Source organism: Grampus griseus (genome assembly GCF_964374135.1).
Source record: "Grampus griseus genome assembly, chromosome: 19".
In the NCBI taxonomy this organism is placed as follows: domain Eukaryota; kingdom Metazoa; phylum Chordata; class Mammalia; order Artiodactyla; family Delphinidae; genus Grampus; species Grampus griseus.
Window position 1 is genome coordinate 43,779,289 of NC_139013.1, and position 20,641 is coordinate 43,799,929.

At 41.7% G+C, this 20,641-nt stretch overlaps 1 protein-coding gene across 1 annotated transcript in view; it reads left to right on the top strand.

Moving 5' to 3' along the window:
• Positions 1 to 216: 216 nt before the first annotated feature.
• The window catches only part of PMFBP1 (polyamine modulated factor 1 binding protein 1), a gene marked incomplete at its 3' end in the record, with an annotated part of 42,545 nt that continues 22,120 nt past the window's right edge, over positions 217 to 20,641 (top strand). Inside the window, 4 exon segments of the mRNA XM_082677824.1 lie at positions 217 to 282; positions 6,796 to 6,951; positions 15,896 to 16,138; positions 19,517 to 19,738. Coding sequence (XP_082533950.1) covers positions 232 to 282; positions 6,796 to 6,951; positions 15,896 to 16,138; positions 19,517 to 19,738 — 672 coding nt within the window. The 5' untranslated portion in view covers positions 217 to 231.

Below are 20,641 nucleotides of genomic sequence, written 5' to 3' on the forward strand. Positions count from 1 at the left end.
TGGAAAAGATGTAAAACCACGGTCCTGTCTTCCTAGCAAAGGCTTTAACACACTTTTGAAAACACAACAGATGGGTAGGCAAGTAGGTATTGCTAACAGTTCGGAAATTTTTCCAAACTCCCTGCTCAGAGCACACATCCAGGTGGGAAAATCTTTAAAGGGCCAGACTCATTTATGCTTTTTCCATCTTAAATTCTTGGACTTTTTTAGGTTTATACCAAAGCTCAGGAAATGCTAAAGCTTAAAGGAGAATTGAGAGGTACCCAGCAAATGAAAGATGAGGTAAGCATCCTCACTCCTCTATGTACGTACAGTTGAAACTTTGCTACAAGGGACATCTTTTCCAGTTTCATGATTCAAAATTCCAATAACAACATCCCAAAATGTCACAGACAGAGGTGGACAGCAAAGCATAACATTTAAAAGCCCAGACTTGAGCTAGGTGAGTCTGGGTCCATATCTAATAGCGGTGTGATATTGGGCATGTTACTTACCCTCTCTGAGCTTCCTTTGCCTTACTTAGAAAATATGAATAATAAGCACCTATTTCAAAGGCTTGCTGTGAGGATTAAGTAAGATACTGCATGTAAAACACCGGTGCTTGGGGCTTAAGCACTTATTAAATATTGTTGCCGACATTTTCTCTTTATCTGGAATGATATGGAAACGGAGTGCTCTGATGACTCTATTATTTTGGTCAAACTGTGTTTATGTATTCCCTGACTTGTTCCAGAAAGGACTTAAAGGGGATGTTTTGGTTAGTATAGGGTTGTCCCACATGACATATGCTTTTTAACAGACCTCCTACCAAGAGGTCAGCAGCTTCTAAAAGAGGTGTTTCAGCTCCTTTCCTGCTGGATTACTAGTGGGAGCCATTGAGGATTCACTGAAAGTTCTGCAGGGAACGAGGATCTGGTATGGATTTTCTAGAAGGGCATTTCTTCATTCAGCTGATATCTCTGGGGCACCTTCGCTGTGCCAGGCATCGTTCTAGGGCCTGGGGATAAATCAGTGGACAAAATCGACAAAGATCCCTGTTCTTGTGGAGGTTACTTTCTAGTGAAATAATTTCTCCAAGGATATGATATGATGGAGAAAAGTATGTGGCAGTTGCCCAAGTACCAACAAGAATTGGCCCATCTTCCAAAGGTGGTGGACCACCTGCCATATGCCATGTGTATCCTAAGCCATATACTTTGTACAGTGTGCCAATTTTTAAAGAATTTAGAACACAATGAAATATACTCAGTCTTCACTATATGAACATAATTGGCTCCAAAATTTTTGCTCACAGGCAAAACCTCATGTAAGTGCCCATTAATTCCCATCACAAGTAAACAAAAACTGTAATTTTTTTTTTTTTTTTTTGCGGTATGTGGGCCTCTCACTGTTGCGGCCTCTCCCGTTGCGGAGCACAGGCTCCAGACGCGCCGGCTCAGTGGCCATGGCTCACGGGCCCAGCCTCTCTGCGGCATGTGGGATCTTCCCGGACCAGGGCACGAACCCACGTCCCCTGCATTGGCAGGTGGACTCTCAACCACTGCGCCACCAGGGAAGCCCTGTAATGTTTTTATAGATGGAAAAGCAAGCTCAGGAATCAAGTTAGTAATATCAATAAGAATGTTTGAATTTACTGTAGATAACTTTAAACTCTTATTAAACAAGTAAACTGTAAAACTTCCTGTAGCAATGTTAATTTTTAAGATTTCCTGCTTTTAATGTAAAATAGATAGCTAGTGGGAAGCAGCCACATAGCACAGGGAGATCAGCTTGGTGCTTTGTGACCACCTAGAGGGGTGGGATAGGGAGGGTGGGAGGGAGGGAGACACAAGAGGGAAGAGATATGGGAACATATGTATATGTGTAACTGATTCACTTTGTTATACAGCAGAAACTAACACACCATTGTAAAGCAATTATACTCCAATAAAGATGTTAAAAATAAATAAATTTAAAAACTAAAATTGTTGGTAGAACAAAAGATTTCCTGCTTTTTCTTTTTTTAAATTTATTTATTTATTTTGGGCTGCGTTGGGTCTTCGTTTCTGTGCATGGGCTTTCTCTAGTTGCAGCGAGAGGGGGCTACTCTTCGTTTCAGTGCACGGGCTTCTCACTGTCGTGGCTTCTCTTGTTGCGGAGCACGGGCTGTAGGCACACAGGCTTCAGTAGTTGTGGCTCGTGGGCTCCAGAGCACAGGCTCAGTAGTTGGGGTGCTCGGGCTCAGCTGCTCCACGGCATGTGGGATCTTCCTGGACCACGGATAGAACCCGTGTCCCCTAGAAGTGGCAGGCAGATTCTTAACCACTGCACCACGAGGGAAGCCCAGATTTCCTGCTTTTTAAAACATAAGTCTCACTAGAAACTGATATGTTTTGAATGGTAGTCGTGGCTAAAGGTGGTTTTCCATTGTTTATTGAAGACTTGTCCTTATCCTCACAAAGGTAATTTCCCAAAGATGATGAATTTTATGGTATTGTTGGTGGACTCCAGTATTACTCTCGAAAGTGCCACCAAGCTTTCTTGTTCAAGTGCCAAATCCTGGGAAATGCTGCCATCTTGAATCTTGGTAATGCTTCTAGGGCCTGAGAGTGCTACTGAATCACAAGCTTCAGTTTAACATCAGCTCCCCACAAGAAGCAGCATGAGACTATCTGTCAGTATTTTGAAGCCTAGAGCAAAATTTCTTCCTGGCTTTTGAAATACATGTTCAAGAAGGCATGCTCTTTGAAAAAAGATCCTTTAATCAGTACAGAAAATTTGCTTCAGTAAATAACCTATTTTCCAATCACTATCATGCGTCTGGTAGCAACTGTAGCCTCAGCACTCACCATTTTGCCTGTGGTTGGTAGCTGCTGCAGATGTCACGTGCCTTCAAATCGAGTGACCAGGTTCCAACCCCATACAAGCAAAACTGGGTACAGGCACACATCGTTGTATTGAGCTTCACTTTATTGCACTCCACAAACACTACACTTTTTACAAATTGAAGGTTTGTGGCAACCCTATGTCGAGCAAGTCTACCGACACCATTTTCTTTTTTAACATCTTTATTGGAATATAATTGCTTTACAATGGTGTGTTAGTTTCTGCTGTATAACAAAGCGAATCAGTTACACATATACATATGTTCCCATATCTCTTCCCTCTTGCGTCTCCCTGCCTCCCATCCTCCCTATCCCACCCCTCTAGGTGGTCACAGAGCACCAAGCTGATCTCCCTGTGCTATGCGGCTGCTTCCCACTAGCTATCTATTTTACGTTTGGTAGTGTATATATGTATCGACGCCATTTTCAATAGCATTTGCTCACTTTGTGTCTCTGTGTCACATTTTAGTAATTCTTGCACTATTTCAAACTTTTTCATTATTATATTTGTTATGGTGATCTTTGATCAGTGACCTTTTTAAAATTTTTATTGGAGTATAGTTGCTTTACAATGTTGTTAATCAGTGATCTGTGATGTTACTTTTGCAAAAAGATTGCGACTCACTAAAGGTTCAGATGATGGTTACCATTTTTTAGCAATAAAGTATTTTTAAATTAAGGTATGTAATTTTTTAGCTATAATGCTTTTGCAAACTTAATAGACTACAGTATAGTGAAAACATAACTTCTATATGCACTGGGAAACCAGAAAATTTGTGTGACTTGATTTACTATGATATTTGCTTTATCTCAGTGGTCTGGAAGCACACCCACAACATTGTCGAGGTAATGCCTGTATCTAAGTGCACAGCTTATGTAAGTGAAACTCACGTAGCAGTGGAGGCTTGTGATTTCGGCCGTTGTTGAAGACTTCAGATCTAGGACAGGATCAGATGGTGCCTGAGGGTCAGCATTAGACTCTCAGTTCTTCTCATGCCCCAGTACTGGTTACAGAGCTTTGAATGATGAAATGTCAGATTAAATCAATTCCTACTGCATATTGATACTCAAAAGGCATCTGCCTGGAATTTAGCGTTCATAAAGTACATAAGATTAGAAATAGTGTACAGTGACCTCTGTGCACAATATTAGCAAGAAATTAAGTTTACTGGAACCTCAGAAACACTTGCCTTTATGGAGTTCTGAGGTGAGCACAGCCTCTTCTTACAACTACCTACAGTAAAAGTAATACATGGTTCATGGAAATCACCTTATTACTCTCCCAGGGTTTTCATTCTGTTCTGATGAATAAAAACCCTTGTGTAATTTGGCCTTCAGGAGTGAATGGTTAGGTTCTGATTTCAAAAGCAAATTTCATTTGACATCCAGCAAAATACATTTGTTATTCAACTGGTTTAGGGCATCCTCAAAGAAAGGATTATTTATTCCAAACCTCAAAGAAATTGCCTCAGAGACTCTGAGTCAATGCTAATGTCCAAATTAGATGAGATCATCTACATTAAAGATCCAATTCTGAAACCCTAGTGGTGCAACAATATTGGGCTAGCAGGCCTACTGCTCAGGGGACATCTAAAACTAGAAGGAGTGGGCTTTCTTTTAGTTGGCCTGAGAGAGAGGGCATTGAGCTTTTAACATAGAGAGGCTCAAGTTGTATATCACTGGTACTTTGTTAATAAGTCCTCAGTGTGCAACATATGCAACAATCTGGTGACATGGCCCTCACCTTAGGATGCATATATTCAGCATCAAGGCAAGAGTATAGGGCATTTGACACTTCCATAGAGTAGGCATTGTATTGTCACCTTATCTGCTCATAGATGCGAAAGACAGTCCTGTGGCAAGGGGGGAGGGGATCCCAAGGACCCCACTCCCGTGAGCCTCCATACTCTATTCCCAGTATGGCGGTTATGAGAAAAGGGATTTAAAGCACTAGAATCAAACTGCTGCTCCTTGTCAGGTCAAGGATTTTGTTTTCTATTTAGAGAACAGTGTCGGTACACCATTTTTTAGCTGCTCTACACATATTCTCTTAAGAGAGTCCCTGGTAATTGTCTTAATGGTAATTACATGCTTGGGGCAGTTGACATGCACTGTTATTTTTCAGAAAGTGGGGAACAAGGGACAGGAGCAAGAGAGGAAGAGGGAGAGTTTTGAGATAATGAAATGCTTTTAATGACAGAGCCACACCGTTAACCTAATTAAACTGTAAAGTGGTTTTAAAAAAATCCAGGTACTAAATGGAAATGAAGGCATAAATCAGCTGAGACAGCGGCACTTCTGGGAAACCTTCTGAATTCCGAATACTCTGACATTGCCGTGTAGGATTCTCGTGGTTATTCTCTGTCCACCCCACCTCCCTGGCCTTGTGCAGAGGTCTCTTAAACTGACCTGTCCAGTAGGCTTGATTTATGATGTCCATATCAGGTCTCCGGCTCCCCCAGGAGTGTGCGTTATATAGCTCATATATTTAAGAAGCCAGTGCAGTCAGTGGGACATGGTGGCAGAGCACTGGCTGCAGGGTCAGGAGAGCAGAGCTCTCCTCATTCTGCTGCTAACCACCTGTGGGACTTTGGACACTGTCACTTGGATCACTTTGCCATTTCTGTGCACTCATGGCTTCTGTGTGCTTTTGCACCTGCAACTCTCTTAGAAGAATTGCCCTTGGGCTTTTGGGTTCACTTTGCTCATAAGAGCAGAAAGCTGGAAGTCCTTGGGAGCTTACGTCCCATGAGGCAGCCCTTAGCCATTGACTGGCTGATGCTGAGGCTGACAGCCCAGCTTTCATTGCATCTAAGCAGGACAGACTCTGAGGTGTAACTTACACTCCGGAGTTTCCTGTGGAATTAGGCTGAAGCCACTCCCGCAAAACTTTGTCTGAAATTGTGCCCTTGCTCGGTTTCTTTCTCTTCCCTGTCCTGCTTCCCCCACCTCCTTGCTGATTTCTCTTGGGAGTGTTTCTTGAATAGATGCCATGAATCCTCACCAAAGAGGCTGCTCTGGGTAATTTAACATAAGCAAGCACCTACTATAAAAGCACCAGCCACAGTTCCAATATCTAAAACTTGGAGGTGGTAGTGCTTGCCCTCAAGAGCGTTACAAAAGGTTTGCACGGTGATAGGACTCAAGCACTGGACAGGTTCACAGAGGGCTTCTTGCTAATTTCTTTTTACACCGTTGTCACCCACAACACTGGGAGTGGAAGGTGGCGTCCTCTATGACAGGGCACCCACCCTCTTCCCACAGCTGTACACCCCCAAGCCCACCCAAGCCGCTATGCTCCCCATTCTCTATTTTGATCTTGATCACTAATTTCCATCTGACCTTGCAGTAATTAACAAATCTTTTTCTCTCATAATCAAAGACAGGGATCTTGTGCAATCAGCCCAGGGATTTTACTTTTATTCCCATTGGTGTACGTCTCCAAAGAAAAGCACTAGGTTTATAGGTGAGGGAGGTCTTCGGTTTAGTGGGTAGAAGGGAAAGTTAAGAGACTTTTCAGAAGCCACATCAACTCCATCACTGATTCACAGTAGTCTTGACAAGTCCATTTGACATCTCACTATGTTCATCTCATCAGTGACAGAGCCATTAATATTTATAGACAGTCCACTAGGTACCTGAAATTATTCTAGGCACTGACTGTCTCTTGAAAAGCAGGGGAAGCGTCTATGATGCACCCACAGTAGTGGGTGAAGATTAATTAATGTAAATAAGTAATTGTCTGAATAATGCAGAGCACCCGGACACCTCACAAATGGATACTGTGTAAACATTACTCTGGATGAGTAATGACAGCTAAGGGTTGATGGACAAATTTCCAGCAAATTTAAAGTCTCTGTCAACCAGTGAATGAAAGGAAGCATTTTCTTGATAGTTCATAATTGATGCTTTTGTTTTTCTGACTGCTGAGGCGGGGGAGAGAGACAGAGAAGTGAGCAGCCTGAACAGCAAGCTCTTGAGCCTGCAAGCTGACATCAAGAATCTACACGATGTCTGCAAGAGACAGGGGAAGACCCTGCAGGAGACTCAGCTCTGTGTGGAGGAGGAGATGATGGACAGCGGCCACGTAAGGGCTTCAACATCCGTTTCCCACCTCTGCCCCCTCCGCTTCCACCTCTGCCCCCTTGGGCAGGACCAATAATAGAAAGTTCTTCCACTGGTCATTCAAGAGCATTTATTGAGCAAGCAATGAGAAAGAATTAAACACACACACCCTAACACACACACACACACACACACACACACACACACACAAATGCCATCCCTGCCCTCAGAATTTTTCCATCTAGCTATCTCCAAGGTGATCTACATCTGAGCCTCTGTCTTTTCCTTATCTGGCCTTTCACACCTGGCTTTGCAGCATCTGAGGCCCATTGCCCTGAAAAGACCAGATCATAGTTATATAAAGAGAGTAGCATCTCTTAATGGATTTTAGACAAACTTCTAAATCACCCATGAAAATAACAACCATCCCACTTGCTCCAAGGTGTCACTTCCTATCGGTGCAGCAGGAGCTCTTTATTGCCACACCTGCAGCTCTCTGCCTACAAGCTTTTCTTCTGGAAGCAAGAACCCAATCATAGGACAAGGTGAAGTACAGAAGAGTTAATACCCCTAGAAGCAGCCCTCAACCAATGACTGATGGGTAGATGGTTGATTAAATAACCTATCTCCCTTGCCCTATCTCACTGGAGATAACTCCAGGCATGCTCTTTGCTCTGTCCCAGAGTTCCTCAGTGGGGCCCAGCATCAGTTGCCCAACAGTGCTAACTAGGTTGGTAACACACCCTTTCACAGTTTCCTTCCCTGCCTTGTTCATTTCCCTGCTCCCCCTACCTGAGTTTCCTAAAATCACCTTCCACATAAGCTGCTACTTGACGTCTGGTTCCTTGCCATAGGACTTGCTTCCAGAGGTGCCCGAGCCAAGATAGTCAGTAACACCTGTCCTGAACAGGAGGACCTCCTGGCATGATCATCTTTCTTGAGACTGTGATTTTGAACTAATACTTATCCATAGCCTAGGCAGTTCATCAGCTGAGGCAACTTCATTTCACCCTGAGGTTTTCTCCCTTGGAAACTCTAGCTCTAAACTCTTTAAGCCAGCCTCTAAATTTTTCCACACAAGCTGGGGAGCCAGCTGGGAGATATTTTCCCATAGCTCTGTAAACACTTTGGGTTGCCAAGAACTCCTAACTTGCAGTCTTCATTTCTGCTTAGGGACTTGAGTCCTTGGCAAACATAAGGCAGGTACTTGTTGCACAGACCTGTTGTTAGACCTCCAAGTTAGCATCTTAGGTGCTGTGTAAACCATCACCATCATCTTCAACATTTGCAGTCAAGGACCTGGTCTCTCTTAATTGTGTCTGTTAGAGTTCTCCCGGGACTTACCACCTCCCTATAAGAACTACAAATTGTTCCTCTGCAATGCCCTAAAAATGCTAACAACAAAATAATTCTACCTTGTCTTACTGAGCACTACTGTCCTTTCTGTAGGAAGTCACAAATATAGAAAAATCCATTGGTTTTCCTAAATGGATCCCAGGAAGAATATTACCATAATTTATTGTCTTCCAACATTTTAAGATATTTTCACCATTGCTGTTGCAAGTTTATTTATTCCCCCAGTCAGGGAAAGCCATGTGGCAAATAAATGTACCTGGCAACTTGGAGGGAGAAAGGTATTGTCACATTTTTATTTTAATTGCCCAAAAGAAGGTCGAACAGCTTGAAGCAAGCTTTAAAACATGCTCTTTTTTCCCCAGCACTTAGTGCAGAATTTAAATTGCAGACTACGAATACAAATACACAATTAGATGTAGATTTAACACTCATCTACTCAGAAAATCATACAAGATCTGCCTTCCACAAGGAAATATAATATGGGAACAAAGGGGGAACCCAAGACTTTCTGAAATTTTGACTAATATCTGACAAGGAGCTGGAGAAATAAGCAGGAGGTCATAGTTCAGGACACAGTTGTGTGAAAAAATCAAAATATTATATCAGATGTTATGTGTAACTAAAGGAGTGGCAGGCAGAGGGTAGGTGACCTTGTAAATCAAGAATACGTTGTGCTCCAGATCCCACGAACAGAGAGAGCTGTGCCTAGGGAAAACCAAGTGAGGTGCCTAGGGTACAAAAAGTGCCAACCCTGTACTTGCTCAACCCTGAGACTGAATGCCTCCTTTAAATTTGCACATCACTTGCCTCACTCTAGTCCCAACCCTGCTCATGTATCAAAAGTGCCTCCATTAAAGTGAAAGGAGAAAAGGACAACAGAGATATCATAGTAAAACGATGATGAAACCAGAAAAAGAGCAGTTTCCCAGGCTCCTTTGGCCCCGGTGGTGGCATGGAGAGAATACCCTGATATTCAGTAGAGTTTGGATTGCCAAACTCATCTTTGCAGTGGACTGAGGAATTATTTTTAACAGAAAACTGTAAGAAATTTGATTTCTGCAGATAAAAGTAATTCATTGAATATATAAAGATTTAATACACTCGATGGAAATTATCACACAAAGATATCATTTTGAATGATTGGGAATAAAAAAACTTTAAGAGAAATTGCTAAATGCAATGTGGGATCTAGGATTGGCTCCTGGAACAGAAAAAAAATAGTAGAAGAACTGATAAACTCCAAATAAACTATGTAGTATAGGTAATAGCAATTTACCAATGTTAACTTCCTAGTTGGACAAACGTACCATGGTTATGTAAAATGTTAACATTAGGGGAAGGTGAGTGAAGAGTATATGGGCACATTCTGTACTACTTTTGGAATTTTTCTGTAAATCTAAAATTATTCCAAAATAAAGAGGGTTTTTTTTTTTAAGTGAATCTCTGGTAAATAGAGATCACTGATAAGAAAAATGTCTAAACCATGAAGATGTGTCCAGAAGAAATGGATGTCACTGAAACACACAGTTCTACACTCTACCAATATAAGAAAGTACAAGAAATGCAATTTGTAGAAGATATAAAAAGTAATAGGTGAACCTATCTAGTGATATAAGGCTAAACCAGGCTTACATGGGAAATATCTCACTTCCTACCTCAAAAATAGGGAAAGAAGTTCTGACAATGACTGGGAAAAGATGGGGCTTTTCCTCTTAAATGAAGAAAAATAAAAATTATCAGGGATTCAGTTTTCAGAGCAATGCTAACCTGAACAGAAGAGTCAGCGCAAACTAGGAGAGAGAATAAAATGGTTTAAAAGTATTTTGAAAAGCCGGCTTTAGGTAAAGCAGCAGGGCCTGATGACATACTTCGAAGAGAAGCAGCCGCACAGCACAGGGAGATCAGCTAGGTGGTTTGTGACCACCTAGAGGGGTGGGATAGGGAGGGTGGGAGGGAGGGAGACGCAAGAGGGAAGAGATATGGGAACATATGTATATGTATAACTGATTCACTTTGTTATACAGCAGAAACTAACACACCATTGTAAAGCAATTATACTCCAATAAAGATGTTAAAAAAAAATAAGACCCAACGCAGCCAAAATAAATAAATAAATAAAGAGTACTTAAGGAATTGGCCGGTGTTATTACATAGCTGCTAGCGATTATTCTTGAGAACTCAAGGGGATAAAGAAAGTCCCTGTAGACTGAAAAAGGGTAAATGCAGTGCTCATCTTTTTAAAAAGGGAAAAAGGACAATCCCGGTAATTATAGACCTGTCAGCTTAACTTCAATATCAGGGAAAATATAGAACTTAACATCAATCAATTAGCATCAACTTGAAAAGCACAAAGTATTGGGTGGAAACCAACATGAGTTTTCAAAAGACGAATCGTGCCAGGCCAATTAATTTTCTTCTGTGATCAAGTGGCCACACAGGCAAGGAGGGAGCAGTAGCTATAATCTCTTTGACCGTAAGTAGGGCTGAAAAGTAGTCTAAATATGGCAACAGTTCCTACAGGTGGCCAAGTCTCTATCTTTTAAGACAACTGAGGCCTGGACAGAAATCTATCTGAGAAACACTGGTAGACCAGATGGCCTCCGGAATCACGTCCAACCCTGGATGGCCATTTTAGGGACTAATCTTACTTCCATGAGATTATTTCCAACTTGCTCATTTTCTCCAGATCTCAGTTTAAAGGTCAAAGCAGAATCTAGTAAAATATCTATGTCTTCACTCTAAAGAAAACTTTTTTAAAAAAGAAGACAAAGAAGCAGTAGAAAATGCATTGATGCCTTTGTGACACTGCTTTTTGGTACAAATGTAAGTGAAATTCAGGCTTAATCCATAGTGTGTCATTTTCTATTCATGTAGAATTAAGAAAATAATCTTTTGAATACTTAAGGATAAATAAGTAGAAATTTAATAGGTCTCAGATAAGTCTAGGCATTTCTCCAAGTCTTTGAAATTTGATTCCTAAGCCCATAGGTATCTACAGTGTGCAAATGTTTAATCCTCATCCAAGAAAACTCTAGTTTCTCTGCAGGTATGAGCAGTTCTTGGATCTTTATAAGCAGGCAAATTAGATCAGGTACTACCTTTGCCCTGTACTGAAAGATTTTAGCGAACTCTCATCATCTGGTTGGTCTCTTATATTACCTCAAACCAAAATTAAACCCAGAAGTTTTAACATGTCCTCTGAGGAAGAGATGATTAGCAGTTCCCCAGTATCACTGCCAGGTTACTAAGCTTTATACTAGGAAAGGACATTCTTTACCCACAGGAGGCTTTAAAGTCAAAGAACAATTATGAACACGCCAAAGTATAGATGATGTACTTGGAGGGGAAGCCCTAAGGAAAGAGTTTGGCTTCTTTAAAAGAAGAGCATTTCTCTTATTCTTTTGGGTAATGAAATAAGGGGAAGCAGAGAAAGAATATAATGAGGAGACTAGTCAGTTTTCAACTGGGTCATACACATCCAGCAGTGGAGAGGCAGGTCCAAATCAATACTTGCACACAAGCACTAGAAGGACCAGGAATCCTGTTTCTTAATTTTCAGAGATCAAGTCACTGTCAACAAAGCCAAGAGAAACAGGATTGGAGCAAAATTTGGTAAGGATTTTATTGGGTATTAGCTTTACTAAAATAAGCCCTTCTGCAGTAACCATACACCAGATGTTCACTCCTTTGCTTTAGTTCTACCCACATTAAGTACTTATTCGCGACCATGTCTTTTTCCAATTAGCTCCCCACCCCACAGTTTACCTGTATAGACAGAGGACTTGGGCTCTTGAGAACCTCCCCCATATATGTTTCTGTGCATGCACACCTGAGCACACACACAGACACACACACACACACACACACACCCCGCTTCCAAATCCCTTGTCTCTGAACCTCATTCACAGATGAGTTGTAAGAATAGCACAATTCTTATCTTGAAAAGAATGAAAGCACTTAACTAAAAACATTTATTATAAACGTTGGCAATTGTAGCTACACAGAGTAAATACAAAATTCAGCTTTGTTTGGCCTAGGAAAGAATTCTCTCAGGCCAAGGGTTCAGCTTGTCTTTGCCTGGGATTTTTTTTGCCTGGTGACCATTGTGGTGCATTTTCTGTTTTCTCTTTCAGATTGAACTGACACAGTCAGCTGTTGTCTTTCTGGCTCTGAACTGGGCTGATCAGCCTCTCTGATCTTATCTGTGCTGTCTCCACCCACTCTCACTACAGAAGATTTTCTCTCTTTTGGGTCCCAGCTCTTACTGAATTAATCTCTTTAACACTCCATCTCTCCAGTTACTCAGAGCAAAACCATGGAGTTATCCTGCCTTGTATGACCATTATCTCCCACCATCCCACATCTAACGCAGAAGCAAATCCTGTGGAGTCTACTTTCAAATATACATCTAAAATCCAGCCATCTCTCCCAACTCCTCCCTTGGTCCATGCCGCTGTCACTTCTCACCTGGATTCTTGCAGTAGCCTCCACGCTGGTCTCCCTGCTTCTATCTTTGGCTCCCTACAGTTCATTTTCAGTCTAACAGCCAGTGTGTCCTTTGTGACATCTACAGGAGATCACATCACTTCTCTGCTCAGTACACTCCACTGGCCTTTCACCTCTCTAAAAGGAAAAGTTAAAATTTTCAGAAAGGCCTACATGGTCCTAGGGGACCTCACCTCCCTTTCCTTTCTCACCTCATCTGGTACCGTTCTCCCGCTTACTGTCTCTGCTCCAGCCAGAACAAAGTGGCTTCTCAAACACCGCCAGGCACCTCCCACCTCCAGGCCTTAGCGCCTGCTGTTACCTCTCACTGGAGTGTTCCTGTTGTAGATTCCCACCAGGCTCCTTCCCTGCCTCCTCCAAGTCTGGACTCAGATGTCACCTTCTCAAAGCGATCTTCCATGAAAACAAAATTAATTCAAAATTACAACTTCCTCCATCCTGGCATTCCTCATCTCCCTCCCCTGCTTTACTCTCCTCCACAGCACTTGTTCCTCTTAATAAACTACATAACTTACTTCTGTAATTTGCTACCTCTCTCTCTCTCTCTCTCTCTCTCTCTCTCTCTCTCTCTCTCTCTCTCTCATTCCCTCTCTCTGTCTCTCTCTTCCTCCACACATTCCCCCCAGTAGATGCAAAATTCTTGAAGGCAGAGATTCTGTTTTATATACTTCTGTATCCCCATTGCCTAGTCGAGTGCTTGGCACATAGCTGGTATTCCCTTAATATTTGCTAAACAAATTAACTAAATGAAAATATATTCACACAATAGTTACCATGTTAATGTTCATAGCAGCATTACTCATAATAGAAACCGAAGCAATCCAGCTATCTATTAACTGGTGAACAGATAAACAAAATATGGTATATTCATACTATTCAGCAGTAAAAATCAGTATTCAGAACAGAATCCTGATTCTTGCTACAGCCTGGATGAACCTCGAAAACATTATGCTAAGTGAAAGAAGCCAGACACAAAATATGACATATTATACAATTCCACTTATATGAAATGTCTGGAAAGGGCAAATTCATAGAGGCAGAAAACAGATTAGTGGTTGCCTGGAGCTGGGGTAGCAATGGGAGTGACAAATGGGCATGAGGGAATTTTCAAGGCGATGGAAACATTCCAAAACTGGATTGCAATCATGGCTGCCCAACTCTATAAACTTGCTACAAATCATTGAATTGTACACTTACAGTAGTTGAATTTTATGATATATAGAGAATACTTCAATAAAACAATTTTAAAAAGTTTATTTTAAAAAACTTTGAAATTACTCTGTTAATGAGGCCAAGGCTACAAGCTCAAATTCTTGGGAGCCAATGAGATTGCTTATTCTCTATTTTGTTTCTTTCTTTCCTTCAATTCCTAGCTGTGTATGAATCTATAATCTAGGCCCTATAGGAGGAGACATAACCCCTGCCCTTTGGGAATTTATAATCTAATTAAAAGATAACATGCACAGAGATCATTACAATGCAAGGCAGAATATGAAATGCCACATTAAGGACATGCCAGGAAAGTGTTAAGTAGGAAGACAATAAGCAGAGAAGGGCGCTAAGGAGGGCCTACAGGCCACCGTCTTCACCCCCCTCTCTTCCACATGTCACCATGTTACTGAAAGTAGGATCCGACTGCTCGCTACTCTAAAGCCAGTACTCGAGACGCAAGGTTGGTAAAAGGAAACTTTGCTTTATTTCAGAGGCTGGCAACTGGGGAGGAGGGCAGACTCACATCCAAAGGCTGACTCCCCCCACTGACAATCAGTGGGCAAGAGCTTTTAAAGCGGAGTTTCGGGGGTGTATATGTGGAGGGAGGGGGCTGCATGCAGAAACAGCACAGTCAGCCCTGACAGTCATCTTGAAATTGGTCATCGGTGGGTCTGATCAGCGTCATCTTGATTGTTTTAAGTACAGTTAATCTTCAGTTGCAGGGTGGGTTTGTTCCCATTTCTTTGAGCCCATTTCTCAGAATTGTGGCAGCTTATGTCATGGCTACAGTCTGGTCATCATGTAATTAACTTTTTTCACCTGGGGGTTTCAGTATCTACAAGACAGCTCAAGGGATATGGCTCAGAATATTATCTATAGCCCTTGAGGAGGAACTAAATGTCCTTGACTTTGTTTAATGACTAAACTATTATTAGTGGGTCTTGTTTGACTGCTTTACTTTGCTTCTGCATTTTCTCACTTCTTTGATAAAACTTATTCTTTGGCTAAAGTTTTTCTACAGACAAAAGGCAGGCAGAGCACATGGAGGGGAGGACCATAGGGTCCTGCTCCATTTCAACCAGGAATATTGGGCAAGAAAATATAGAAGCATCAGTGCAAAGGTCTCAATCGTACTAGAATAAACAACTCAGGGTTGTGTCCTATTAGCAGAATACCTGATACAGTGTAGGTGTTCAACATATGCTTATTGAATGAATGAATGAAAATGTAGGTGGGGTGTGGCAGCATTTCAGGTTGATTGTAGACTGGCAGGGAGAGATCTCACACACACACATACACACGCACACACACACACACACACACACACACACACTCAGCATCTGCAAGGTCACATCTGCCTTCAGAAGGAGACAGAGTCAGTGCCCAGATGTGCCTGAACAATATCTCTGCCTCCCGTTTCCCAGCATTCCAGAAAGCTACTTCCCCAAGAGTTTGTCCTTTTATCTGGGCATTTTTAATAATCAAGTTTAGTCCAAGAACCATAACCAGAAATTCATTCGCTTCCAGGTCGATTGTGTTATCTTTATATGTGAAGACAAAACATAAGCATATTATCGAGTGTATCTTTATACTACTCTCTAGGTTCTTTATGTGAATGTTTTCTCTTCTGACCTACATAATAGGAATGGTAGATCTAAATAGTAGGAAGAAACTATGGTTTTTTCCTTCTTTTAAATCCTTCCCATAGAGTGGAAGTGCAAAGTGATGTTTAATTGTGAATAGAGTGAAATGTTTAATAAGTGCTCTGGAGATGAAAAGATAAATGGATGCATAGATGGATGTGAATGGTTGAACAAATGAAAAAAATCAAAGAATGAATGCCTGCTTGGTGACAATCTAAAGCCTTTCTGTATATTTGATCTCAATTACAGGATAAGAAGCAAGTGTCAGCATTTGAGGAGTCACACATGGAGGTTGAGCCCAATAAACAGTGTCATCTGAGACAACTCCAACAGCTCAAGAAAAAGTTGCTGGCCCTTCAGCAAGAACTGGAGTTTCGCACTGAGGAGCTGCAGACTTCTTACTGTTCCCTCCTGCAGTATCAGTCCATCCTGGAGAAGGAGACTTCCGACCTGGTCATTCTCCACCATCACTGCGAGATGAAAGAAGATGAGGTATAGATAAAGTAACTATGGAAATGTCCCATATGCCCATGTACCTACAGAAATCAGGCCAAAGCTACTAGAAAGCAAGCATTGGACTTAGAGAAGAGCTTCACAACATCTTGAGCAGGTTTTATCAACTTTCCCTCTTTAAGTCTTGATTTTTTTTGAAGCTGAACAGAGGGAACTAAACAGAATGGCATAATTGGGTGAAAGCTCCAGTATTAATGCACATGGGGTATGTGGTATGTGTGTACATGTGTGGGAGGTGTGTATGTGCACGCACATATATGTGTATGGTGTGCATGTAGGTTTATCATCTCCATTCTATTACCATGGCAATTTAAATGCAAAAGACTCTGGTTCTCTGAGGGTTATGAAGGAGGTATAAGGTCTATTAAGTCAATCATTTTTAGAAAAATCAGGTTTTGGTCATATATACATTCCTGGCACTTGCACAGTTGATAAGATAACAAGACACTGAGTCTGAGTCAATCGCTGACAGCACCAGATCAGTCATTTTTTTCAGACTAGAGTTTTAGATCACATAGACTTAGCTTAAGTACATTCTGGACATTCATTTCTATTCATGTCCGAGGATAGTATTTTTTTTTAAACCAGAGAGTATCATCCTTGTAGAATCCCAAGTAAATTCCAAAGAACAAAACCATAGAACTAAAATCAGTTGGGAAGTGATAGCACTGGCAGTAGTAAAACCATGGGTTCAAAGGAATGGGACAGGGACTTCCCTCGTGGCGCAATGGTTAAGAATCTACCTGCCAACGCAGGGGACACAGGTTCGAGCTCTGGTCCGGGAAGATCCCACATGCCGTGGAGCACCTAAGCCCGTGCGCAACTATTGAGCCTGCGCACTAGAGCCCGCGAGCCACAACTACTGAGCCTGCTCTCTAGAGCCCGCAAGCCATAACTACTGAACCTTCATGCCACAACTACTGAAGCCGGCGCACCTAGAGCCTGTGCTCCACCAACAAGAGAAGCCACCGCAATTAGAAGCCCTCACACCGCAACAAAGAGCAGCCCCTGCTTGCCGCAACTAGAGAAAGCCCGTGCGCAGCAACGAAGACCCAATGCAGCCATAAATAAATAAATACATTTATTAAAAAAAAAAAAAAGGGAATGGGACAGGCAGCCTCCTCTGGCATTTTCTTCCTCTGCCCTTAAAGATAAAATTCCAAGGGCTATCTTGAATGGTGCTGTTTTAAGAACTAACTCCAGGGGTTTTATGAAGGGCCTTAAAGAACATGGAATTTTTTTTAAAGGAAATATTATGGCCAATAAGAATTTGCTGAAAAGGACTGGGAGGGAAAGGAACAAAGAAAGGTTATCCTACATAATATAATCTGGGACAAAGCCTGTGAGCATAAAACATGGTTTAATAAAGCTAATGCAGGGCTGTGTTAAAACTGTCTGGTTCATCTTAACTTAAACAAGAGTCCAGCCTAGATAAAGTCACCCTGAATTAGTTGGGATTCTATTTGGCTGCATATGACAGAAAACCCCATAGTAATAGTGTCTTAAATAAGATAGTTTATTTCTATGACATATAAAAGAAGGTCAGAGAGAGGTAGTCTAGGACTGTTATGGTAACTACATGTGTCATCAGATACATAGGGTTCTGTCTTTCAGCACCACCATCATCAGCCCAAGGCTTCCATTTTCTAGTTCACCTAAGACAGCTGCTGGAGCTCCAGCCATCACATCCTCATTCCAAATAATCGGGTGGGAGGTGGGGTGGGGAGAGAAAGGCACACTCCTCCCTTTTAAGGACACTTCCCAGGAGCTGCACACAACACTTTCACTTATATACCATTGGCGAGAATTAGTCACATAGCTACAGCTAGTTCTTAGGAAGGCAAGGAAATGCAGTGTTTTAGTGAGGCTCACTATTGTCCCAAATAAAGTCAAGGTGTGGGATTCGGCAGGCAGCAGTCACAAAATGGGAAGACTTTGGAAAAATTACTTTAGGCATTCTGCCAAGTTCCCCCAATATTTTGTTCACAGAAGTATCAAACTTCTGTCTAATGTTGGGTTTCCCAACAACAGATCTTAAGGAGATGAATATAAGTACTAGTCAATTCAGGAGGTGATCCCAGGAAGCATGGTGGGAGAATAGGGAAGTGAGTCAAACAAAGGCAGGAAGCCCATAAAGAAAATCAAGAAGATCACTGCTATGGGAAACTGAGGTTCAATCCCTCTGGAGAATTCTGGGAGATAATGTAGAACACCCCTCAGATTGATCCCAGCCAACCACCCCAGTCATTGGTTGAGAGTTGCACCTGAGGGTATTAAACTCCCCAGTGCTTGTCACTTGCCTTGTCTTGCTCCTCTGCTTGAGTGGACTCCTGGGGCCAGAGCGATGCTCAGGCAAAGAGTTGAAGATGCTTGTGGTTGGAGTGGGGTTAGCATGCAAAGGGATGATGGGTGTCAAGGGGATATGAGCTTCCGTTATAAACGTTTGAATATAAAATATTCCTTTCCTCTTTTCCTTACCAAATAAACACCTCAAACTAAATGATTTTCTCCCAAGACGAATCTCAAATGACAGGTAGCAAATATATTAGCTTAGACCAATAAAATGTGTTCTGTCTGAATTCTACTGAACTATTTGAACCCAAATGAAGCCTTCCTGATGACCCTCGTGCTCTTAACTTTTCAACACATATAATTCAAGCTATATAATTTAGCTCACTCAACAGTTGTTTGCTAATTTTAAATCGTATCTCTCCCCGATTTGTAAGAGTTTGTAAATTCTTTGAGGGAGGAGCCTATGTTATATAGGTATACATACCCCTAAGCACCCAAAACAGTGTTCATGAGCATTCAATAAATATCTGTCAGTTGGTTGACTAATTAATTGATTAGGAAGAAAAAGAACCTAAATAAGGATGCTGCAAATCCCAGAGGATCTTCGGGTCATGTTCCCCCACTATCTCTAGGGAACTTTGCTGACATGGGCCTGTGTGCACGAGGGGCTCCACATTTTCTAAATTAGACCTCTAGAGAATACATAGGAAAGAAAGAATACTGGCATTTTAAGCCCTTAAAAAATGGAGCTATACATTCATTCTTATTAATCAACTAACAAGTCCTTATTGAATTAACTACATACCAGACAGAATGAGAAATAGATATGGTCCCTGCCTTTAAGAAGCTTACCATCTAAACAGGACAAACTTAAAAAAAAAATTTCTAATCATTAACATTCTGATTTTATGTATTGTAGTTTTTAGATCTGAGCTGGGCCTGTTCTTTGCATCTGGGTTTCTAGTTAAGATATGAGACTCCTCTGCATGTGGTCTTATAGCAATATCCTTTCCTCGTTAGATGCTTCTATGGGTTCAGTGTTGTTGTTTTTTCCTACACCAACAGGTGATTCTCTATGAGGAGGAAACAGGAAATCATAATGAGAACACAGGGGAGAAGCTCCATTTGGCCCAGGAGCAACTCGCCTTGGCCAGGGACAAAATCCTCTCCCTAGAAAGGAGCTTAAACCTCTACAGGGATAAATACCAGACTTCCCTGAGCAGCATCGAGTTACTGGAGTGCCGAGTGAAGATATTGGAGGGGGAGCTCAGCAGGATCGTCGGTCAGGTAGGACTTAAACCAGACCACTCAGACCAGGAGCTCCCAGGTGGTCCCTGTAACAGTCCCAGCCTCTCTGCCAGAAACCCAAACCTTCAACCAGTTGTCATTCCTTCCCTTGAATTTTGTAGCCCTCAGTTTTGCACTTCCAGCCTTCACATCTCCTGTAAGATTGCTCCTTAGGAATTTTAAGACTCCTTAATTAATTTAAGGAGCCACAACTTCACATAAGGCAGAAAGTGAATTACCAAATGAGCTCTCAAATCTTCCATGTTGCCATGGGGGTCCGGCAGGGGGCTATTCCAGGTCACAGGACTCATGGAAACCATAGCGTCAGGATTAAATAGGAGGAGAAAGCCAAAAAACATAGCAAAGAAGTGACTGAACTTGTTTCTTTTTTCTTTCAATTGCTTTTTAAAATTACACAAGTAATACAACAATCTAGGCTCTCTAGACAGAATTATGGATATTAAATGTAAAAGCCCACCTTCAGCCTTCTCCGCCCCACTCTTCTCCCGCTAGGCAATCACCCGAAATGTTCTGGCAATCTTCCCCATCCTATTGCTATGTAAAAAGTTAGAGTTTTCTTTTTACATAAATGAGTCATTTTATAAATATGGTTCTACACTTTGCTTTTTAAATGTATATCTTGATGATTTCTTCTAGTTACTACCTTGTATTCTGTAGTATGACTGTACCCTGTACCATCTACTGACCTGTTTGTCTACTACAAACAAGCTGTAAATGAACATCTTTATCTCTACGGGGTTAATTCCTGAAGTGGGATTTTGCTGGGTTAAAGGAAATGCTTATTTTTAATGTTTAAAGATACTTCTAAATTGAACACCAAAAAGGTTCTACCAGTTTACACTTTTACCGACAATAATTTCCCTACACTCACAGGGTATGTTT